At 39.7% G+C, this 25,659-nt stretch overlaps 1 protein-coding gene and 1 long non-coding RNA gene across 4 annotated transcripts in view; one reads left to right on the top strand and one right to left on the bottom strand.

Annotated features, from left to right (window-relative positions):
* LOC148188546 (uncharacterized) overlaps window positions 1-22,667 on the bottom strand; it is a 25,020-nt gene extending 2,353 nt beyond the window's left edge. The window contains exons 1-4 of one of the 3 annotated variants that reach the window (XR_015777690.1): window positions 16,696-17,050; window positions 13,066-13,129; window positions 7,259-7,421; window positions 5,371-5,559 (exon numbers count right to left, since the gene is read on the bottom strand). This is a non-coding gene — a long non-coding RNA (uncharacterized LOC148188546). Of the gene's footprint in view, window positions 1-446; window positions 5,560-7,258; window positions 7,422-13,065; window positions 13,130-16,695; window positions 17,051-22,532 lie in introns of those variants that run through there. The other 2 variants (XR_015777691.1, XR_015777689.1) reach the window with 2 other exon arrangements.
* Window positions 21,576-25,659, top strand: rpl8 (ribosomal protein L8). Its single transcript, XM_042495039.2, has 6 exons — window positions 21,576-21,712; window positions 22,331-22,474; window positions 22,578-22,719; window positions 23,858-24,076; window positions 24,189-24,304; window positions 25,462-25,659. Exons 2-6 carry the CDS (start codon window positions 22,337-22,339, stop codon window positions 25,618-25,620), a joined length of 774 nt encoding a protein of 257 aa, XP_042350973.1. The 5' UTR covers window positions 21,576-21,712; window positions 22,331-22,336; the 3' UTR covers window positions 25,621-25,659.

Here is a 25,659-nt window from a genome sequence, read left to right as displayed (position 1 = left end):
TTAATGAGAGCTGCTCAGTTTGTTTGTTTATTCATAGATCTGGTGAGAAATCAAAGTGTTAATGAAGTCTTCTGCTGCGTCAGATGAACACTGAGGACTTCATTCAGTCTGTTGACCTGCAGCGTCATTAAGCTAACGAGCATCAATTAATTATGTTAATGAGCTGCCATTAAAATCTCTCCTGGAGGGAAACTGAGTCTGTTAACGAGCTGAGAGACGAATTGATTGGCTAAAATGGCCGTTAGAGCCTGTGTGTGTGTGTGTGTGTGTCTGTGTGTGTGTATGTGTGTGTGTGTGTGAATTTTATCTCTGTGGCCTTGACATGCTTATCTCTGACAACTCCACATGCGCACAAACACACTGGTCTACTGAAAGATCTGTGTGTGTGTGTGTGTGTGTGTGTGTGTGTGTGTGTGTGTGTGTGTGTGTTGGATCCAGCTGTTGGCTTCATATCTGTGACCTCCTGTGGTGGGCGTGTGGGTGTGTTTTTGGGGGGAAGTTAGCTATAACGGGTTCACACTAGTATCATTCCTAATGAAGCTCCTGTGTCTCTCTGTGTGTGTGTGTGTGTGTGTGTGTGTGTCTGACAGCATGAGCTCAGTCTTAGAGAGACGGGCAGATGGAGGACATCTTCCATCTAAGTGGAACTAGTCCATACCCGGGGATATGCGCACCACATCTACACGCAGACTTCAGGGGATGTGCGCGCCACAACCTCGTACAGAATACAGACCTATATAATACGTTGGTGCAGACTTTGCCAAAAATGCAAATAAACAGGCCAACAATGTTGTAATAACGTATGTTTTTAACTTCTGTTAAAGGATTAAAAAATAGCACTTTATTTCCATTAGTCAAGCAGCAATTCCACCTTCAACCACAATGAGTGTCGCTGTTTGTGTTTTCAATCATTGACTCCATGGGCAAAAAAAGGAGAAAGTCAATGATATTTTTGAAGCACTTTTATACAAAATGGGCACGGGCAGTGGGTGAATTAGACAAAACGCTTCGTCAGTCTGTTCCTATAGCAATTCTCAGCGCCAATGTGCAATTTCAGATTGATATGGAAACCCATGAAGGAAAAAAATGGACGCAGACAGACAGACGGACAGCTTTTTTTCCTTTTTCTAGTGGGATGAACTCAGATTTGTGCTGACAAATGCACTGTTGGAAATATTACCGGGACGATGTGTTTATTTTCTGATCAACACAGGTGACGTCATGAACGTGAACAGATGACAATGCAGTTAAATGAAGATTACAGCTGGGATTAAGAGATTAAGATTAAGTCTAATGGAGCAGCATCACTTGTTTGAGCCCCAAAACAACATTCATTTATATTCAATTTACTGTTGGTTGGTGGAGTTATGACTGTATGTCAGGTGACGCTGTTATAAGGGCCCTGACACACCAAGCCGATGGTTTGCCATTGGTCGATGTCAGGCAGTTGGTGAGCATCAGGCCCCCAGGAGTGCTCCAGGCTTTGGAGCCAGTTTTCATATAGGGGCTAATCAGCGGTACTGCAATTTATAGTCTGTAACGTGACGCCATGGGGCCCAGAAAGACTTTTTCCTATGGACTCAGTGGATATACATTTGACACTCAAGATTTAATCTATTCAGTTCAATAATATTTGGAAAGTCTAGAAGAGCCACATGAAGTTACCTGCTCAGGCTCACTCAGCTGCCATGCGTCTCTGGTCTGACGCTCTTTGGTCCCAATGATGCAAAAGAAATTCCTCTGAACCATAAAGGTCTTTCTACCGTCTCCTAACAGTCTACTCGCTTAACCCCGAAAAACCTGAGCACATTGGCTTGATTTCTTTCAAAAGTGTGGACAGAAGCCAGCAAGCAACTCAACAAGAAACCGCCCAAAACTTTAGAATAAGAATAAATTTAGAATAAATTTACAAGTAAATTACCATTAAATGAGCAAAACAAACAAACAAAACAAGAAAATGATAATATAATTCTAAGAATTATAAATGCAGTTTTCTGGACATTTTTTTAAACTATTTTTTTACTCATAATATCTAATAATTACCCCCAGATATTGGATTTATGGGACATTTCCACATTGCTTATTATGTTTTTCTCCATGTTTTTGAAAGAAATAATTTTCACAGGTTTCAGAGGTTTAAAGGTGTAAATAAAAGGCATCTAAACACAGCACAAGAAAACATCTTTCGGAGGATCAAGTCTTAACTGTGAGGAGAAATTCTTAGAAAATGTCACAACTGTTTCAAAATAAAGAGTTTTGGTAGAAATTTGTCAATAATAGCAACTCTTTGTAAACACTTTGTGAATATGGCAAATGTTCTGAGAAACAAATCTGTTTTCCCTTTTCAGTCTGAACCTATACTTGGTACCTATCTGTTTTTTAACGACTATGTACGTGTTCAGAACAAACCTCTCTACCTGCAGTCTGCGACAGTCACAGTTTGATCGACATTTCGTGCGATCTGTTAATGCAGAAGAGTACAGGATGTTAATTAAAGTGACAGAATAATGCATCGTCAGCGTCATTACGCAGCGTGAGGTTCACAGTGGCGGTGTATCGTAACGTACCGGATGAACGTGCGTGAAATGACACACTGTGAAAAACTATGAAGGAACAAATTAAAAAACAATTTGACCTTCATTTGACGAATCAGAGGATCCTTTCATCAACTGCGAGCCTCTTTAATTCATTCATCCTAAACACGTATTCAGGATGGAAAATGATGATGTCAGCGTTAAGACAGAGACGGCAGTGTGATGTCTTTAACTGAGTGCGCACACACACACACACACACACACACACACACACACACACACACACACACACACACACACACACACACACACACACACACACACACACACACACATTAACAGCTGTGTTGTCTCCCACAGCTCTCTAACTGGTTCCCAACTGTTGATGATTCATTAACAGACTCTGCTGGAAGAGAAGCTCTTTTCTCCTGATGGGATGCTCTGTGTTCAGACTGTTCTCCTACGCCTCTGAGCGGCGACTCGTTTTGCTTTGACACACAGTGTCATCCAACGCACACAGCTGTAGCTCATCATGAAAACCGATCCACTCTAAAGGAAGTGACATAATTGGCGTGTTCCTGGTGCGGTCCAGTTCAGGCTTGAGGCCACATCAGACAGCTCGCTTTGAACTTTTGTGGGTTTATTTGTGCCCTGATGTTGAAACCGCACTCTACACCAACAAGTCCTCTAAATTAAAATTACGAAATACCCCTATTTGTAACTTATCAGCCTCCAGATCAACACAAAGAGGCGTTTTCTGATCGGCTGCATCAGCAGAACAGTCACTTCAAAACTCCTGCATATGCAATTATTTCTATGTTTACATTTTACTGGTAATTTTTGTAATTTTCTCTGTGCTCTAATTTTATTTTGTCGGATATTTTCTACACATGACATCTATGCAGTCCGTCCTGAGAGAGGGATTCCTCCTCTGTTGATCTTTCAGAGGTTTCTTCCATTTTTTGTTTTTTTTGTTAGTTTTTCTTGAGTTGAATCAACGGTCTAAGGAAACAGGGTGTTGTTTGCTTTACAGATTGTAAAGCCTGTCGAGGTAAATTTGTGATTTTGGGACTACATAAATTAAATTGACTACTTTTTCCTTACTTATGCAATTTGTTGATCAAATCATCCATGTCTTTCATTATGCCTTTTTTTCATTAACACATTTTCTTTGACTCGTAGTGATGTTTGATTCTTACTTGTATTCATGTACTGTTTGAAAAACGTAATGCAACAATATTTGACTGATAAATTTATTTGAATAAAAGAACATACTACATTTGTATATTAAAAAATGCACCCTTTTTTTAAATGACGCATTGTCCAAGATATGCTGCTATTATTCTGGATTTTGGAGAATTTCTTGGTTGTGCAGTGAATTTGGAATATGCGTCTCCATTGAGTTTTTTACCGCATTGGTCAGCTCTGTGCATTGTCCAAAAACTAATCGGCCAACAGTTTGGAGGGTAGAGATGTATGCCCAAAAGAAAAGCCAACATTTCTGGTTGAAAGGAGAAACACGTCTACTTTTAAACAAGCCGTCCACTTTCTCAACCAACACACAACAACTCTGCAACCCATTTTACATTTTTATAGACATACGTATCATTATGGACGTGCAGTACTACTGCTAATTTCACAATATGTCATTTTATTTATTCTATTAATTTTATACTAATGCACTTTTCCCTGCCCTTGCTTTATGACTGGTTTTTATGATTGGTAATCATGTGGGTTTTTGTTAAGCACTGCTGGGAGGGGCATTCGCAGTTTCATTGTATTTTGATAGAGTGACAAAAAAGGCTTCTTATTTTATCTTATTAGCCACTCTGTTTTGATTATCTTGACACCGTAACCAGAGACCGAATCAGCTCAACAGATGTGTGTTTGGTGTCATCCCGTCATGTGACTCGAGTACCTCCAGGACTTACAACTCATGACTGAAGACAAACTGTAGTTATAAAGTGAGATGACCTCTCTCTGCTGTTTGTCCTTCACAGAATCAAAGGATCACATGGTGACCCGGATGCAACATGGCTGTCACATGGCGCGCGCACACACACACACACACACACACACACACACACACACACACACACACACACACAAAATAGCCTCAGGATGATATCAGTGTGTCACAACACTTTGGTCCAGATCATTTAGTGACCAGGCTGTTGTAAAAACTTTCGAATGACATTTCTGCTTTCCAGAGTATCGCTATAAAATTTGATTCAGCTATTCTCGTCTCATTCGTAATCACACTGATGATCCTCCACTGCCATCATTCACTTTCTTTACCAAATACCAACGTTTGGTCAGTGGCCCTACACGTCAAAATATGATGTGCTAGGTAACCCTCCTGCATCAGCTTTGGATGCCAAGGTACGGCGTGTCAATTTACATACTTTATGTGACAGTACATACTTTGTAGGTGCAGCTGCAGCAAAAAAGTGTGCGATCTGGAACGACATCTGCATGTTAGTGTTGTTATTGTGAGCGTGTTTGCATGCAGCTCAAAGCACCACTGTACCTCAGCTGACTCCAAAGGGGCCAGTTTACTCCAACAGAGCTGATGTCAGACAGTTAGGGAATCCCCGCCTCCCCTCCTCCCTGGACCCGCCGCCACACCTTCATGATGTTAGTAACTTTTCTAAACAGACAGACACTCTGACATTTACACCCACATCGCACTGTGATTGGCCATCTGCAAGGAAGATCTAAACTTCTTCTTTTTAGTTTTTCCAAGAAAGTTCAAGGAAATGTGTGGTGAGAAAAGACAGTATTACAGTCAGAGGTCAAAGGTCACCCCACCACTCTTGATTTTGGTTGTAAATACCTCGGTATCCATGGCGACCGCGCCGGACTTCCTCTTTGCTTTTTGACCGCGAGGCGCTCCAGTTTGGATCACTGCCAGGGAGGTTTTGGCACCCGTTGCCCCCGGCAACAGACGTTGGCTCATCCTCCTCTGTTTCCGTCCCTCCGTCTTCTTGTCATCACAGGAAGTTCACCTCTGTCAAGGCCTCTACTGTTTAATAGGATGTCAAAATAAAAGCATTGAATGTTGACCTCCAGTCAGAATAAGAGTTTAAGCCCTTCACCCCTGTCAGAGAGAAAAATAACATCCTGCGCGCGCGTGCGCGCACACACACACACACACGCGCGCGCGCGCACAAACACACACACACACAGACAGTTCCCTCCATCCCTCCACCACTTCCTTCTGATTGAATGACAAAAGATCTTCAAAATCTAAAATTAAAACTTGAGCAGATTGTTTTTATGTGATGGTGTTAAGTGCTGTCAGCACTGCTCTTGTCCTCAGCACTGAATAATATTTTGATTCAGACATTTTCCAAGATTAATCCCTGCAGGAACCTTTGGGGCACGTGTGTGCTAATATGTGTTTTAGCACCTTGAGCACAGCATTTGCATTTGGTGTAAATATTTTTCAACTGTTGAGTTTTGTGTCTTGTTTATATTATTTATATTGTTCTTTTTGCTTTAATGATCTTGTACAAACCTTGTTTTGATGTCCCTTTGCTGCTATAATAATGCAAACTTCCCCGTTGTGGGACTAATAAAGGATTATTTCATCTTATCTGACTAGTTAGCTTGACATGCTAATGTTTGCACACATTGTTTGATCTGTTCCTCACACTTTATAACACTTTTTATTTTTACTGTTTTTGTTTGTTTGTTCTCTGTACAAACTGTACATATCTTTATTATTATTATTATTTTATTTTATTATATTTTATTCTATGTTAAGTGCCTTCCTTTTGTATATATATTTGAATAAAATTAATAATAATAATAAATCTAATTTTAAATTAAATTTAAAAAAAAATTTATTTTTTTTTTAAATGTGCCTTTTAAACAAATATTTTATTCAGTTGCTGCTCTCTTATTTAGTGCCGTGAGAAAACGATTTCCCTCACAGAAATAATAAAGTATTTCTTTTCTATTTGCTGATGTATTTTTGGTTTTGGAAGAACTTCAGAAAGTCCTTCATAAGTATAATTTATTTAAGTTTTTAAAACTCCATGCTGTTGAACGACTATATACACATAAATAAATATTTAGCCTATCATGATGGCAGTTATTAACATTCTCAGCAGTGAGTTATTTTTAAAATCTCACAAATCGGATCATCCCGATCTTGATATCTTGATATTTGCGGAGTATTTTTCTGACAACATCTCTACTGTTCATTCATGTCTCTCCCAAACAACGAAGAGGTCTTTTCGACCAGCTGACAGCTGCACTCAGTGTGTGTGAATGCGTGTGTGTCGCCATAGTAACCCATTTTCAGAATTCCCCTTTTCAATGTTTATTTTCCTGGTTAAAATAAACAAACAGGAAGTGGGACAGAATGGCAGGAATGGGACATCCTGTAAGCGGAGAGCCGGAGCTATGACCCTGCAACCAATCAGAGCCTCGAGCTGCAGTGAGGTCACTTCCTGTCAGCTCAGCGACATCGGAAAGAAACTCAGAAAACTGCAGCTGATTTCTATACAGAACAGAAAATCTTTCATAAGTGTGTGAAACCAGAAACCAAAGAGACGTTTTGGTTTCTGATGGTGACTGGAACATCACACACACACATACACACACACACACACACACACACACACACACACACACACACACACACACACACACACACACACACACACACACACACAGAGTCCTGTCTTTATGCTAATGAAGGTTTTACTCCTCACCATTTCAGAGACGATGTTAATGAAAACGATGTTGTTTTCATCGTGGTTGCCAGTAGCGATGTTGACATCACAAACAGCTGGCGTAACTGGAGGCATCGCCACAGCAACGCAGATCCACAATGCCTCTAGAGCAAAACAGCTGTTCTGACCAGGAGCGAGAGTCCTAGAAAATGAGTGAGAGACAGTCTCTTGTAGTGACATGACGGCTGATTTTGAGACAAAATTTATTGCTGGGACAGTAATGAAATTCCCATTAGAGGGATACTTTGCTGATTTTCAAACTGCTTTGTATCATAACGTGAGTAGTATGAGAAGTACAAAACAAAACAGTTAAGGAAAAATGCAGCCATAAGATACGAACCCTTATGACAAACAAAATAAAAACCGTCATAATAATTGAGCTCAAATGTCCACATCTGAAACATGGACTGAAATAAGCACAACAGATTTATTTTATAATTTTTCTCCAACAGATTAACGATCTTCCTCACTGCCTGCAGAGAAGCGTATCAATACGCACTTCTGGAAAAACTACAGCACTGAATCAGCTGAGCGATGAAGTCATGAGAGTTCAAGGAGAAGAAAACACAGACATTGAGGTCAGATGTGAAATATGAATCAGGACGTACACTGTGTGTTTGTGTATGAATACCATGTCTAATTAACGTTTAAATTTGTCCTTCCTGTCCGCTGTTCCCGTGGTGACCGTGGGAGAGACTGAGGGGGTGTTTGATCGCCTAAAAACACACAAATACACACAAACACACACACACACACAGACTGTACATTTACACAATCAGCAGATAAAAAGCTACACAGAATTATTTTACTCTATAATAATTAGCAACTGAGAATCAGCAGTAACTTCATGTTGCGGTTCAAAAGAGAAGTTTTTACTTTTACTGTTACTGACTAGAGTTACTTGCTACTTTAAATGTTAATAACTTTATCAGAAAATTTCATAACATTATAAAAAATGATACATTTTAGATTAAACTACACAATGGTAATTCGTTAAAAAAATAGCTCCATCTCAACAAACTCCAACATTACAATGCTACTTGAAAGTTAGAGTGTCATTAAAATCATAGTATAATACAAAAATTAATGACACAATATTCACAGGGGCCATTCTGCTGCGTAATGACAGTTACTTAATAATCCAGCATATTTAGATGGTTTCTATCTCTGGCTCTTAGTGAGGGAATGTAACTATGTGCATGTACTCAAGTAATGTACTTAGATGTGCAGACATTGTACTTATATTTTAGTATATTTTAGTATTTGCATTTTATTAACCTTTAACCTTTATTAAACCCAATTTCATTTACATATGATGTATCTTGGTATTTTAACCATTTAATTCTTTTCAATTCCTTTTATATTATATTTAATTGACTTTTTTTCCTATAATACATTTTGAACTGATTTAGTTACTAGCTTTATTATTATTTGTATTTATTTTATTTGCTTATTTTTTAGATTTATTTATTTTTTGTTTATTCTTAAGAAGTTACTTTTATTTTATTATTATATAACACTGACTTTTTTACCAAATATTTTATACAAATTTTTTTCTAGATTCATTTTTATTTGTATCTATTTATTTTGGTTTATTTTTGTATTTTTATCGTTTGAAGTTACTTTTATTTTCAGATTTATTTTATATAACATTGACTTTTGCACTTTTTTGAAAATGTTTTTTTTTCTTAATAAATTGATGGATTTTGTTACCATATTCTACAGTCTATAATGTTGTATTATTTTTTGCAAAGGCATTTCTTAGGGGTTACCTCCATTTTACTACACTTTTGAAGGAAATTATTATTTATTTATTTATTTACTCCAATACATTCACCTGAAAGTTTTAGTTTCTGGTTATTTAAATTAATTTATGAATTGTGATGTATAGGTTAAACTACTCTGCAGTATATAAAGTAATTAAAATGACCCCCACATTTACCAGCTGCACCATTAAAGTGATGAACACATTAATGTGGCAATGCTTATAACCCAGTGTAATTTAATGGTGCAGCAGTAGATCGGTCCATATAGGGACTTGGTTTGGGAACTGGAACGTTGCAGATTCCAGTCTCCGTGGGACCAAGTGTGTGGACTGGTAGCTGGAGAAATGCCAGTTCACCTCCTGGGCACTACTGCGGTGTCCTTGAGCAAGGCATGTAACCTCCAACTGGCCATCCATGAGCAGCCCCCTCGCTACATCTGACATCATTAAAGTACGTCCTCGACTTCCTCTATAACATATTTTACTAAGAAATTGGATATTCTGCATAGTGAGTATTTTTACTCTTGGTAATAAAATCATTGAGCAACTTGGTAAGATATACTCAACAAACTGCAAGAAATTAGTAGATTTAGAAAATTATTTTTTAAAAGCTAGGTGAAGATGTCTAAGGCAAAAAGAAAAAAGCTCAGGAAAAACAAAAAAATTGAAAGAAATGTTATACTTTCAAGCTTTTTTTTCCAGGTCATTTTAAATGATGTTATAAAAATATAACATATATAAAATAAAAACATGCATTTTTTCATCACTGTGTCATTTTCTTCAATTTTCATGTAACTTTTTCACGAATTTTTTTGCTAAGTTTTGGGCCATGTCTATGTCACGTTATGTTTTGAACGAAATCAGAACAATTTGCTCAGGTCTGAAAGGGTTAACAATGTTCAACAGCTAATTTTTTGTTTGAATCTGAGAGAAATGGGACAGGAAACAGTAAAATATACAGAACGGCCTGTGTGTGTTGTTGGTGTTTCAGCTCTATTGTTCTGTTTTGTCCCAGATCTGACAAAGCTAACTGTATTAATGAAGAGGGGGCACACACACACACACACACACACACACACACGGACACGGACACACACACACGGACACGGACACGGACACACACACACACACACACACAAACACGGACACGGACACACACACACACACACACACACACACGGTGCGGCGTTTAGTTGTTGGACAGCAGAATAGAGCTCTGTTGTCACATCTGCAGCTCTCTGCAGTTTCCTTCTTTTGGAGTTTAAAGGTTATTCCACCACTGGGAGGTCAGAGGTCAAAGGTCACCACAGCCGCTCCTCCCTCTCTGATGTCTTAAAGCTTAAACCTGAGTCTGGGTGTGACTGCAGTTGTGAGGAAACAAAGAACTGTTTTTTTTCATCATCTCAGTAACATCACTCAGGAGACTTAGCGGACGACTTGTTACACACTGAGCGAGATAAACTGTACTACAGTGTGTGTGCGTGTGTGTGTATGTGTGCGTGTGTTTGTGTTTGTGTGTGTGTGTGTAATCGTGACAGATTCAGTTTACAGTTACACAGACGATGAGCAGCAGACACAGACGAGGATGAGCAGGCCTGTGAATCAAACACAGACGTTTTTTCTTTAACCCTTTAGCAGCCATTGTAACTGCACGGTTTACATTTTTTTTGCAATCAAACTGCTTTTCTAAAAACCCAATTTAAATTTTATACGAATGTTTTTATACCATGCAATTTTAGTATTTTGATTATACTGTAATTCTATTTAATATTAAAGTTACAGTGAACATGGTAAATGGACTATACTTGTACAGCAGCATCGGGAGCAATTTGGGGTTCAGTATCTTGTCCAAGGATACTTTGACATGTTGCCCGGAGGAGCTGGGGATTGAACTGCTAACCCTCCGATTAGAGGACGACCCACTCTACCTCTGAGCCACAGCTGCCCATAAAGGTGACCGAGCCCCCATCAGAGCTCAAGCGGCTCAAGTGAACCAAAACCAGAACTGAGTTTTTCACATGACCTGACAATGTGAACAATGTCCCTTTTTTGTTGGTCTACTCTTTGGTCCACGTTAAGAGGACTGAGTTAGGTTCTTTCAAAGAGGACAGTATATGAAAAAATGAAAACTGTCTGCAGTTTGGTACTGAGCAGTTAGTGTGCACAGTGTTTTTAGAGCTTTTTAATCTATCAGAGGCTTGAGTTAAAAGTAAAAACCTGAAACAAGTTCAAAAGTCATAAGCAGCTGAGGGAAACTTCCTAGTAGGGTTATAATTCTCTGTAGGTTCATGGCTACGAGCGACCTCGGCCCACATTACTCATTTTGTCCATTTGATCACAGTAATTCGTACTAATTCTCACTGACTCAAAGGTCTCCACTTGTTTTGTCAGCTGGCACAAGTTGAAGAGGAGCAAAGAGGCCCGATAAGTTATAGGTTCTAAATTATGGAGATATCTTAATAATCTGTCCTGCATGCAGCTAAAAACGCTTCACATCACACTGCGCCTGCTTTTGATGACCTGGAAAAAAATCTTGCAATGCAATGCTGCAGCTCTTCATTTACACATTCTGACCACTAACCACTAAAATAAACATAAAATAAAGACAAACTGTTTTCATTCAGATAAATTCTCTGTTGCATCACAACAAAGAATTGGGACAGCACCCAGCACTTTCTCTGTGTTGCTAGCAATTAGCAACACAAGGATACAACATGCCAACAACTGGGGGCCCATCATCCTCGCCAGCGTCATCTAGAGTCCCACCATGATCAACAGCACCATCTGTAGACCAAACACGCTCGACATCAACGGTGACCTCTGGCTCTAGTGTGCTTCATACAGGCTCCGGCCTTTGCAGCGACCCAGGTTTGCTTCCAACCCGCAGCTCTTTGCTGTATGTCGCCCCCCTCATCTCCCACATTTCCCCAAAAATTAATCTTTTAAAACAACAAAAACATGCTCGACAACAGCCCCATCATGTCTCACCACGTTTGACTGCACCATCTGGAATCCCATTATGCTCCACAGCACCATTAGGAGTCCCACCACAATGACAGCATTTATAGGAACCTTTCTGCTCCACAGCGGCGCCATCTGGAGAGCCATCGAGAACCCTTATGAAACACAGCTGCTGTTTTGTGAAAACCTGTACACCAACAAGCTTTTTGTGAAAATAAAACGTTTCTCAACTCGTCTTAATTTCATGAGGGAGGTAAAAACAATTCAAACTGCTGCACACTGTTCGTCTCATTTGCAATCAGGAGGGAACTTTAAAAACAACGTTTTGGTCCAAAGACCTTCATCAGCTTAACTGTCAGGTTATTTGAAGATAACCTGGTGAAGGTCTTTGTATGAAAACGATGACTCTTGATTGAAATTGAGGAGAACAGTGTGTAGGAGTTTTTGTTCTGTTTTCGTCGGCCTTTGGTCTGACAGAGGTAAAAACTGTCAGTCGGGGTAATTCTGGATGCTTCCGGCGCTTTTAAAAACAACTTTTTTATTTTGGAGGTTGTCAGATCTGTTAATGTTTGTTAAACACTTAAAATCGTATTTTGTGGAAGATAGGTGTGCTCTAAAATTTGACCAAATTGAATTGAATTCCTTTGTCATGATATCCTAAACCTTCAGTGGGAGAATAAAACAAAAAAACAAACAAAAAATTATAAATAAGGCTATTTACTAAAGGCTTTAAATACTTAGATCAAGTTGATAAACAAATGTTGGCTGATTTTGTTCAATACGAGCATCTTTATCAAACTGTGTCCTCACAGGAATGCAAACCTGCAGAAGTGTGTGTTTGAAAGAGAAGAATGTGTGTGCGTGCCGTATTTATGCATGTTATACCAGTGGGACAGTATAAAACAATGCAGCATCATAATAACTGAACCACATATTTATCACCTGTCAGCCCTGTGTGTGTGTGTGTGTGTGTGTGTGTGTGTGTGTGTGTGTGTGTGTGTGTGTGTGTGTGCGCACGCGCGCGTTTGTGCTTGTCTCATTAATCACAGCAGTGTTGTACCTCCAGCGGGACGCTCAGCTCTCGGGGGGGGGGGACCATCTGTTGCTCAACACCTTCTCTTCTTCTGTGGTGAGAAGAAACATCATTAAACACCAGGTGATGGAGAGATGGAGGAGATAAATATCATCTTAAAGAGTGATGAACAGATTGAATTTCTCACACTTTTCAGAACATAAATTATATGTATTTGTATGTTTACAAAGCAGACACCATCGAGGCTGGTTCTAGGCATTGGCATGGGGGGGAAACGTCCCCCCAAACGCTCCACCTGCCTCACTAATGCCGAACAGGCACCTTTACCCCCCAAAGATTCTCACTTTGCGCGGTCATTGTCAAAAGCAAGGATACTCAACTTGCCCATACATGTTTCTCAGTTTTTGGGACATTTCTTAGATTCTAGGAAATTTCTAAGATTTTAGGACATTTTTAGGATTTTAAGACATTTGTAGGATTTAAGAACATCTCTAGGATTTTAGGACATTTCTTGGATTTTAGGGTGTTTCTGAGATTTTAGGAAGTTTCTTGGATTTTAGGACATTTCTCAGATTTTAGGACATTAGGGGCTTAGCTAGGACCTCTGACAGGGGATACGGGGATCCTTTTTTTTAAATAAACAAGCTCTATTTTGATGCCGTTTTATGCACTCTGGCACCTTATGTATACTAAAAGTACAAAAACAATTCCTTGTAAAAATCACTTTGTTTTTATTGTGAACTGGAGAAATGGGGGGGCGGGGGTCACCCTGTACCCTATCAGGGGCCAGATTTAGCCTGCGAGCTGTAAGTTGAGTATCACTGCCATGGTGAATAAAAAGGCACAAGTCTGGGCTAGTTTATCAAAAAGCTTTGGATAAAACCATTAAACAGTTCAACATACGGGCCTAAAGAATAACTCACATTACCCACCAACATTTCTTACCCGCCCTCCCCGTCTAAAGCACTACACTGCATCTCTGCATTGCTCTGCATGTATTAATGTAAGTTGACTGCACACTTGTGTAATGCAAAAACAAGAACAACAGGCGCAGCCATGATTGCACCATGATGTTTGCACAGCCTCACAGGACTGCTAGCGTGACTTAAAATACACTTTCAACATGTTTCACTGTGTAGTTAATGACACTGCTGACTCAGACCCAAAAATCAGTGTTAAAAGACAATGAATTTGCAGTGACATCAGGAGAGTCAGAGAGAACTGCAGCTTCAGTCCTACTGAAACGCTTCTTGTTTAGTAAAAACTAAGACAAGGCCTCCCCCTAGAGTCAGACGCATGAGGCTGCTGTAGCTTATAATCAGGGGAAGTTTTTTTTATTTTTTTTTTTATTTTTTTTTTTTTTAAAAAACAACCTCAAAAAATACCCCTTGAACTCCTGAAACCAGAGCCTTCCTCAAGTGGCCCCTGAAAATCTTTCAAGACCCTTGAAATCCTTGTGTCCTGACAACACTATATATAACAGTGGCAGAGGAAGTAATCAGATAGTTCACTTGAGTAAAAGTACCAACACATCACTATAAAATGCATTCAACTGTTGATGAAGTAAAAGTACACATGTATCATCTGCAAAAAATACTCAGAGAATAAAAAGCAGTGGCCACTATCAGTGTTTTATTATTATAATTATTTAACATTATTATCTTTATTGTAATTATTATTATTATGTTACATATAAGTAATATTGATGCATTTGTGTGTAAGCAGAATTTTGTTGTAGTTTCAATCTGAAGCTCATTTTAACTTCTTTATAAATTGTTTTAATCAATTACTCATCATATTCTAAATTCTTTTTGAAACTCCAGCTGTCCGATAAATGAAATGCATTAAAAGTACATTTTCCTCTGAAGTGTAGTTTAGTAGAGGTACAGAGTATTTCCAGGACCATGTCGCAGATGAAGGTTCAAGCTTAGAAATTAATATCTGATACAATGCTGCCACCGTGTGACTGAAACATCAAACTGCAGCAGACTGAAACACAAATATTACATTTACAGATTCTGATTCCCAAAAAGGTTTTACGCTGTGCAAAACAAAAATATAAGCAGAACACAATGATGTGCAAATCTGTTTTGAACAATCAAAAAAATTTAAATAAAAAAATGACTTTGTAAAAACTGAAATAAGTACCTCAAAACAGGTTGTTTAGCTGGTCTCTAGCTTACTGTGATGTTAAAAATATTTTTAGTTTTTCAGTGTACAAAACAGTTACAGTTACAGCTAAGTACATTTACTCAAGTATTTTGTGCACACTTAAGTACAATTTTGAGATACTTGTACTTAACTGAGATTTTCCATTTGTACTTTCACTCCTCTACATTTATGTGACAACTTACCAATAACACTACAGATTCAAAGTATAAATAAAAAATATAAATCAACTAGAATTGTTACATTCATACTGTTAAGTGAAAAAAATGCGCCATTGAAACCCATTCAAAATGCAATTTTTGACCCCACCATCATCAAAGCATAAAGGCATGTATTATATTATTTCTGGGTGTCACTCTGGGCTTTTGCCTTGGAATTTCTAATTTTTTTAAAACTGTTTTCCACCTGATGGCGTCACATTTTTAACTATATTTGGCATATGGAGAAAATACATGCTATTTCCACTAGGTGCACTGTCAGAATCAGTGCTGCTGTTAATCACTGACATATCCCAGACTGGGATGATCTTGAAAAAATCTACACAGCATGTAGCATATTGAAAATAATTTATTTTAGTGTTTTGTTTTTCCAATATCCAAACACATAGTACCATCATTACAAAAAGGCATTTTAAAAGGATTAAATTCTGAAAATGAATAAATATATGATATTTATAATTAGGACTGATGTTGGTCATAAAAAATAAACTCAATGAAAGTATAAAATTATATTACTGTATAACATTTTTATAGCCTGATTTTGAAAAACGCATTTGATGTGCACTGGTAGGAGTGCGAGTATTACACACTGCACATGTTGTTGCTGATCACTGACATCCCTGGCTGTGACCTACTTACCATTTAGTTTATTGAAAATAACTTTTTTTTTCCTTTTTTCATCTAAAAAACATAGTAGCATCATGACAAACTTGGAATTTAAAGTGTTAAATTTAAATGAATATGTGATATTTATGATTATGACTGATGTGTGTTAAATATATGTCAGTGAAAGCAGAAAATTCTATTAATGCATAATATTTTTTAAATGTTGATTTTGAAAAGGTCATTTTGAACGCAGAGCAATAACAGCGTGTAATATTAAAGCATTTTAATATTACAGATTTATTAAAGGCCATATTGTTTTGCACAACCCCATAAATAATGAACAGTCCCTAACCACAGATGGAGGCGCTTCCATTAACAGGTGGGAAACACAGTTTAGTGGGATAGTGGGTTTTCGTCTGATTAAACATAAACAAAGTATCGCTTTCAAAGTATAAAAACCTGACAACCCCCCTGCAGCCGGCTGAAGCTAACGTTAGCTCTCAGCGGTTTAACATCCAAACAGAAACGCTATCACGTTAGCCTGCTGCTATCAGCACGGACATGCTACAAAGCCGTTAGCCACAATTCATCCTCCAGTTCATTTTAACTCTCAACACAAAAAAACTTCTAATTCATTCAGACTGAGCGAAAACAGCTGACTCACCTGACACAGTCGTCTTTACGTCGTCTTTCATGCGATAACACCTGTTGAAGGCGGTGGCTAGCTGACATTATGCTAATTTCTCTGTCAATAGCGGCTAGCCTATTTTTTTTTTTTTTTTAAAACCTCTTATATTACGCATCACGAATGTCTACCCAAATACGAAGTTAGTTGGTTTGTAGTGAAATTTCTGTTTGTTTTTCAATTATCTAAAATAAAAACCGTCTACAACCACGCCATTTTTTCTTCCTCTAGTTTTTTACGTCATTTAAAATGTCCCCGCCTCTTGTGTGTTGCCTGGCAACGTGACGTCATTGCCTGCTTCGATCGTTTCATTGGCATGTCATAAAGGGTTACAGCCAGTCTACTGTATGAATTGAGGGAGTTTCGGGCCGTGTGTGTGACGGATGTTCAGACAGGGATCCAGGGTTTAGACGTAGCTGCATCAGAACCGTTTATTAACATTAATTTTCAGGTAGAAAATCCTTGCCTTACACAGCTGACAATCAAACGCTGTAATAGTTTCAAACTGACGGTGATTAGAAGTCTTGAAGCAAAATGATTGTCAATAATACTGTTCCACTTGAAGAGTACAAAAAACTCTGCAAGTACAATAGCATTCTTATGGAAGAAAACAAAATTCTCATGGATCAAAACAAGGCCCTCAAGATACAAAACATTGAATTGAATAACACTATAATGGACAAAACAATCGCCTTCATGGAGCATAAAAAGACCTCCATAAAAAAATCAATTGAACAAAACAGGACCCATGTGGAACAAACAAATGCCCTCTTAGAACTGAAAAATACCCTCATAAAACAAAATGAGTCCATCATGAAACAAACCATAGAACAAAACGGCACCATCCAGGAACAAGCAAACGCCCTTATTGAACAAAAAAGGACTTTCATAGAACAAATGACAGAACAAAAAAACACCTTCATAGAAAAGACCAATGCCCTCATGGACCAAAAAGTGACCTTCATGAAACAAAATAAGATCTTCATGGATAAAAATAAGACCCTCATGGACCTCTGTGGGAAGTACCATCTGGAGAAGGAGAGAATGTCCCAGGATCTGACCAATAAGGTCAAGGCCTGGGAGAGGGAGAGGGCGATACTATTGCAGGAGATGGAGAATTTAATAAGTCAGCACTTGAGCGTTGCTGACGTTGAATCCACGGTCGAATCAGAGCAAACAATGAGCGATGCTACTGACACGGACACGGAGGGGCTACTGCAGCCTAAATTGAAGTTCCCTCAAAAGCTTCAATTTTGGAAGAAGAAGAGAGGGGGGAGGACCATGGAGCCTCCTGAGCCTGTCGACAATAGTGTCCTAATATCAGACATTTTTGAGGAAAAGAAGAATGCCTTGCTGCAGGGCTTGGCAAACTTAAGACTAATATTTTTTACTAACTCTGGGTTAAGGCTCCCCCCTCCATCTCCATTTCAGACAGTTGTTCAAGAGGTAGATGACATGCCTTCAACCAGTTACTCATACACAGAGAACACAGTGAGGTCAGTTCCCTTGAGAAAAGAGCAAAGCAGCAATCCTGAGAAACATGTGATAATGCCAAAACCTGAGACTGATCTGAGTAGTTGCGAGCCAGAGGACAAAAAAGAATTGAATGATGATAGGCGCAAACCAGAGAACACAGATCTGAATAATGCTAGGTGTGCACCAGATGACATAGGTCTGAATAATGCTTGTTATGAGTCAGATCTTGAACATGTTAGGCGTGAATCTGAGGACACTTCAGATCTTAATGTTAGAGGTGAGTCACAAGAGTCAGACCTCAATTCTGATACTTCTGAGTCAGAGAACAAAAAAGATGTGATTGATGTTAGATGTAAACCAGAGGGCCCTACAGATCTGAATAGTGATGTTAATCATGAGACAGAGCATGATGATGCTGTGACTGCCAGCACCGTGCCAGAGGATACACTGGGGGCAGATGCTGCTCAGGAGGACCCTCAAACCAGTGGCAATGGGACAGAAGGCAGGACACGGAGAAGGAGGCGTTCACGCTGGGCTCAATTCAAGAGTTTTTTCACCCCAAAATAAGATGCTTGCTTGAAGTTTGTGTTTAGGCAGGTAAGTAAGGGTTCAGATCTAGACGGTCTCAAACATGAATCCAGGTAAGTAGGTACATTTACATATCTTAATGTTCAGGTTGGTCTTCTCCAGGTGATCTGGGGTTTTTTTTTCGGAGTGCAAAGATGTTGTGAATGGGTGAGCTTGTGTTAATCAGTCAGTCCTCGTTTATTCATCTCATGGAATAACAGAAGGTAGATCTCCGTTAACATGGGATCCCATTAGGGCCTTTGAATTGTGCTCTGTCATTTAGTCCTTTTTTGCGTCTTCTTATGTTGCTGGCTGCTGCTTTATTATTGTCCATATTTCCTTGAGGGTTCTGGTAATCCATGGCCCCTGGTTGTGGAATGACTTAACTGTCCAAACATCCCGACTCCAACAAGATTGCCACATGGCGTCACTTTCCAAACACGGGCATCGACTTGCTCTACAGCTGCCTCTGAACATTGTATGGCAGTAATCCACAGCAGAATCAGGACAGCACATCACATTTCCACCGTCACACTTGTCCTTACTCACTGTAAAGGACACCGACTTCTCTCAGTCTTGAGTCCTCTGTTCTGTTGGATCACTATAAAGAGTCACCTGGTTGAATGGTGCTGTCAAGGATTTAGCCAAGTTTTGGTGAGTCAAAGAATATTACAGTTTCTGATATTCTGTTTGAAAACAGGATATCAGAATATCCAACAGGATATCAGAATCTGTAACATCCTTTGATACTCTGAGACTTGACTAAATCCTTAAAAACGCCATTCAACCAGGTGACTCTTTATCTAAATGGCGATCGGACAGAGCAGAGGACTCTGGTGAGGGGGGGTGTATGCTTTACAGTGAATAAGGACTGTTGCGATGGTGGGAATGTGAGGTGCTCTCCTGGTCCTGCTGTGGAGCACTGCTACACATTGTTCAGAGGTGACTATAAAGTGGAGTCTGTGCTTGTGTTTGGGAGGAGCGACCATGTGGCCGTCTTGTTGGGGTGGGTATGTGTTGTTTGTTTAGAGTTAAATCATTCCACAACCTGAAGCCATGGATTACCAGAACCATCCGGAAACATGGATAATTATAAAGAAGCAGCCAGCAATGTTAGGAGATGCAAAATCATGACTAAATGAAAGAGGACAAGTTAAAAGAGGGGATGGGATCACCTTTCACCTTTTTGAGTTTTACCTTGTATAACTCCATGTGACGAATAAATGTCTAATTGACTGAACATATGTAAAATGGACTTAAGACTCTAAATTTGACACCAAGGTCTTAAGTTTAAATCCATGTGAGCAGGCAAAGTCTTGGAGTCCATGAGGGTTTTCCATGAGGTGATCTGGTTTCTTCCCAAAGTTCCAAGACTTTATAAACAGGTGAACCACAGGAAGGTGTCAAGTTTGAATCCAGGTAAATTTGGCAGCACGGTGGCTCAGTGGTTAGCACTGCAGCCTCACAGCAAGAAGGTCCCAGCCGTACCGGGACCTTTCTGTATGGAGTTTGCATGTTCTCCCCGTGTCTGTGTGGGTTTTCTCCGGGTGCTCTGGTTTCCCCCACCATTGATAAAAAACATGTCTGTTAGGTTAATGTTAGTTTAAATGTTGTCATGTTCATGTGTTTCTCCAGGTGATCTGGCATTAGTGTCTAAGTTTGTCATTTGTTATTCATATGTTCAAACCAGCTGTTGTGACGTGATGTTGCACCTGGTTAAAAAAATAAAAATATAAAAATATAGAATAGAAATAATTTGTTGTTGCAAATATGTCATTGTTACTGTTGTAAACTTGATCCCACATATCTTTGTAATTAACGTCAAGAAAAAGAACATGACTGGCCTCAGTCATTACTACAAGCCAGGGCTAACATCATTTATCAACACCAGAATACTCTAGAATATCATCCAAACATTCAGAGAATCTGGGGAAATGTCCCCACGTAAACTGTGACCTTTGACCCCTCAGGCTACCCTGATGACCGTATGCAGGGTATTAGTCCACAGGCTCATGGACACTTTGAACCTGAGGAACTGTTTAGTGAAGATGGCTTTCCAGACTCTAGCATACAAACTGAAATACAAACTACAAATATCAACAACACACAGAAACATGTCAACTTCTCTGAGCTCATCTGAGACGGACTGAGTGGTCTGACCAGTCCATATTTCATCAGGGACGTCCTGTCCCCTGGGCTAAACAGGAAAGGACCATACAGACTGTTACCAGATCAAAATTTTGCTGATTTTTAAGAAAAACATTTTGGTGATTTGTTTTCCCTCTTGTTGTTTATGTATGTTTGATGTTTTTGACCATTGGTGCCAAAATAAAACTGCCTACCCCAGCTTTAAACCATCTTGGTTTAGTTTTTAAATTCAAAGTTCAGTTGATAAATCAGATCTCTGACATTGTTTCTATGTATCCTGTGAATCAATCATTGAAAGGTATGTTTACACAGTCACATTTAACTTCAATTACATCTTTCAAAAAATTTGACTTCTGTCAGTTATAGTGGAATCATCGGGGACCACAGGTCTGAGTGATACCACACTTCACTCTTCAAGCTGCCAATGAATGAAAAAAATAGCCTATTTAAATGGCTTTCAGTCTTAAATGATTGCTTACTGCAAGTTACTGTACTGAATTATATTTTTAATTCTTTATTTTATTATTTTTTTCCTCTCATTATAATATTTACTGGCTATGGTACATGAGTTAAATACAAAATAATCTGTCAATATTTAACAAATTAACCAGTATAACGTGGTGTTAAAAATGCTTACGATTTTAAGTGGGTTCTTAAAGGAGGCTAACATGTGCAATATACCGCACTGTACATCGTCAGTTTTACCTAATCGGACTCAAACTCCCATCATACCCCGCGGTGATTTCTCCGGAAGAAAACCTCCGTCTTTCCTCTAACACTTCCTCTTTCCGTCAACGGAGTTTAGGTAGGATGTCTACCATCTGATTCCCGCACTAAAATCTGCTTTAAATCATGACTTTGTGACTTCATCCACTTTAAACAAACATTTCGATATGTGTATTGAATGTTAAAAAATACGTCCTGTTGAGTATTTAACGGCAGAGTTTGAGTTTGACGCATTTCTGTGAGGTTGTGTGCAGCTCTGTGATGACATGAAGTAACAGCGGTGTGTAGCGGCTAAAAGGCCGGCAGCTGCAAACACAGGGCGGATCTGTGTTTTGTGGTTTACTTGAGCTATTCAGAAAAGCTTACGATAGTTCAACTTTAATATAATGGTCACCGAGCTTGTCGAAATGTCTTTCTGCCTCTGTCAAACCTCTGTGGGCCGTAAAATTAGCCGCAAAGTTACGGCGGCTAACGTTAGCTTGCTAGGCTAAAGTTAGCTGATATGTTAGTTTCTGTGAGGAATATGTTTATTTTTAGTAGTTTTAGCTCATTATTAACACTGCTGCTTGAGTTGTGTTCACTTAAGTAGGTGAATTTGCGTGATAAAGCCTGTCAATAGTTGTTAGCATGAGCCACAGGTCTCAAAGTTGAGCAGTCGCATGTGAAGCTGGTAAATAACGCTGTCTTCTGGTCTCAGGACACGATGGGACGTGTGATCAGGGGACAGAGAAAAGGTGCGGGCTCCGTGTTCAAAGCCCACGTCAAGCACAGAAAAGGTGCTGCTAAACTCCGTCACATTGACTTCGCTGAACGCCATGGATACATCAAGGGGATCGTGAAGGTAAGACGACAGACTGTGTTTAAAGGAGCAGACTGGAGCCCTGTTGAGTGAGAGGTACCTGGTGACATTAGATGTCCTCTGGTGGTCTTCTCCCCCCTCTCAGGACATTATCCATGACCCCGGCCGTGGTGCTCCCCTGGCTAAAGTGGCCTTCCGTGACCCATACCGCTTCAAGAAGAGGACAGAGCTCTTCATCGCTGCTGAGGGCATCCACACCGGACAGTTCATCTACTGCGGCAAGAAGGGTGAGAGGCTTTAAGGACACTTTTAAGAGCTCCCGTGGTCATGAAATTCCTGGAAAAGTTATGAAGTTAGAAATCCTGCTTTTGTCTTATTGGAAAGTTTTGGAAAAGTTTTTGATTATTTGTTGTTTTTGTCCAAAAAACTCCCAATATGTGTCAAATGTGTGTAATAAGTTTAAACTGTAGTGCTGCTCTGCATGACACTTGATTGGGTCTTCGGTTTTCTGTCCCCTAAAGGAGGCGCAGCCTTGGTGTTTTGCAGAGTAGCAATCAGTGCCGGTCGGGTCTTTAGGCTTATTTAGGGAGAGATCGTCTAACTTTGCTCATCTGCTAATGCCTGGGAAGTATATGTTTTAGGCCTTGTAACTGTCCAGGAAACCTGCAGTTTCCTTCTGACTGACTGTAGCACCAACGAGAAGCTTTTGAAAGACGTGGATATGATTCATCCACGTTTAAAGAAAGCTTTTGGACTAATACCAAAGATACTTATTGGGTTGAATCTTACTTTGCGTTTTTCTTTTTTGCCTGCTTGGTATTTAAACTAATATGAATGATTGACGTTTTCAGTTAATTTAATGATGTAAAATAGTAGCAGTAGTTAAAATTAAATGTTGCTTTAATTATTTACGTCAGCTTTCTCTTAACCAGTCTGATACAGGATGCGATCACCGGTGATTTTGTCCTGAGTCGGGACTCGGGGACGTTGAATCCGTAAATTATTGCACATGAAGCGCGATGTTGAAAGTATTTCTGAAATGTTAACGTGTGACCAGGTGAGATGCATAATAAATGTGAGACTGAACCTCATTTAGCTCCTGTTAAATGAGGTTCTGAACCGTAACGTGTGCTGATCATTTTGAGCTCCTTTAGCATTTGAAACCTCGAGAGCGGGATTGGACACGTCTGTCTCGTTTTTTTACAGCATCTTTGGCATTTGATTGTCTTTGTTTGAATGTATACGGCCTCGAAATCTTGCGTGCATGTTTATACTCAGGTTAACATTTACAGAACTATTGCAGTGGGATCGTCGGGAGCTCAACAAACGCGGTTCTTGTGATCAAGAGAGTTCAGGTTCACGTCGTTAAATAAAACCGTGATGTTTCAGTGTGAAGCTGCTATCTTACCGTGTTTGCTCCCACAGCTCAGCTGAACATCGGCAACGTCCTGCCCGTCGGCACAATGCCCGAGGGAACCATCATCTGCTGCCTGGAGGAGAAGCCCGGTGACAGAGGCAAGCTGGCCCGCGCGTCAGGAAACTACGCCACCGTCATCTCCCACAACCCCGAGACCAGGAAGTCCAGAGTCAAGCTGCCCTCAGGCTCCAAGAAAGTCATCTCCTCTGCCAACAGAGCCGTCGTCGGTAAGATCCCCGAACGTGTCCGGTAGAGCCGGCGTTGCCTCTGTGGGGGAAAACGGGTATTTTGTGAGCCGAAGAAAGCTCTCTCTGATCAGCTCCTGTGTTTGTGTGGAAGGTGTGGTCGCTGGAGGTGGTCGTATTGACAAGCCCATCCTGAAGGCCGGTCGTGCTTACCACAAGTACAAGGCCAAGAGGAACTGCTGGCCACGTGTCCGTGGTGTGGCTATGAACGTAAGTGAACACGAATATTCTGCAGCTAAGTTATCTGTGATACAAAACAGGCTTAAAAAATGATACGCAGTCAACACAGAGCGAGGAACTGCAGCCGATGCTGAGAAACGAGACGGAGAGTTTCATTTACTGTGAGCGTGTTTGAACATTTGAGCCTGAAAATATTCGCCAAATAGATCCTAGAAAAAAATAGTGAATATTTATGGATTTTGGTCTTATTGAACAGCTGTACTTGAAGGTTGAGTTCTGCAGAATCTGGAGAAAGTTTTGACAATGAGGGACTTAATTTCGTGAGTTAATGTACCGAAAAAGCTTCATACAGAAGGACGATTTTCTGTTGGACAAGGAGGTGGTGATTATTAGCTTTAATGACGTCTTAAAATTTCTCATTAGATTACAGCAGCTGTTCTCAAACATGTTTTATATCGCACCAAGAGTTTTTCAGACATTGCACGTATTTGATTGAACACTTCTTGAGCGCCTGTAGCTGCTGTTTCAGGCCGCACATCGTTTCGTAAAAAACACGTTGAAGGAGGAATTTTATTTATAACCTACTGGGATCATCATAATGTCAAAATATTTGAAAAACCACAGAGCTCGACAACATATTGATGTGCTTTTCGTATAAATATAAATGTGGTCTCTAAAGAGTAAAGATCTAAGTGGGACGGAAACACGTCTTCATTGAACTGATGTGGCGTGCGGTAACGTTTTTCTTAATTAATACGCTGTTTTTTGGTAACTTTGCACCTGTGAGATTTGCGCATTATTGTTCTCTCGTAACTCGTAATGTGACGCCAATATGAGGATTTGGTCTTTTGTGCGTAGAAGCAATTTTAAGTGATAAATATTCACATTTTTGTGATTGGATCGTGAAGTTTGACCCCTCTGAGGGTCTACATTTTACAAAGTCCAAACTGTCAGTGTGATGTTTTCGTAATCGTGACTCACCGGATAGAAGCTTGTTCGGATCCTCGGAGCAAACATGGAGCCACACAAACTGAAGATATGAGTCTAGAAATAAGAAAACATCGAGCACATTAGTGAAAGTTAGAGGAGGAAGTTCGGTCTCTGTTCTGTCTCAGTGTGAGGATTTACCTAAAATCACGGCTCAAGTTTCCTCAGACTGATTGTCTCTTCTCTTTCTCTCTGCGCAGCCTGTCGAGCATCCCTTCGGTGGTGGTAACCATCAGCATATTGGCAAACCCTCCACAATCAGGAGGGATGCACCTGCTGGTCGCAAGGTCGGTCTTATCGCTGCCCGTCGTACAGGCAGACTGCGTGGAACAAAGACCGTACAGGAGAAGGAGAATTAAATCTGACTGTCTTCATAATAAAAATATGTTCCAAAAGAA

Source organism: Plectropomus leopardus, chromosome 10, assembly GCF_026936395.1.
Source record: "Plectropomus leopardus strain MGB_pleo_1.0 chromosome 10, ASM2693639v1, whole genome shotgun sequence".
NCBI classification, from domain to species: domain Eukaryota; kingdom Metazoa; phylum Chordata; class Actinopteri; order Perciformes; family Serranidae; genus Plectropomus; species Plectropomus leopardus.
Note: the sequence above shows the minus strand (reverse complement) of the source record. Positions and strands in the feature narration are given on the sequence as shown.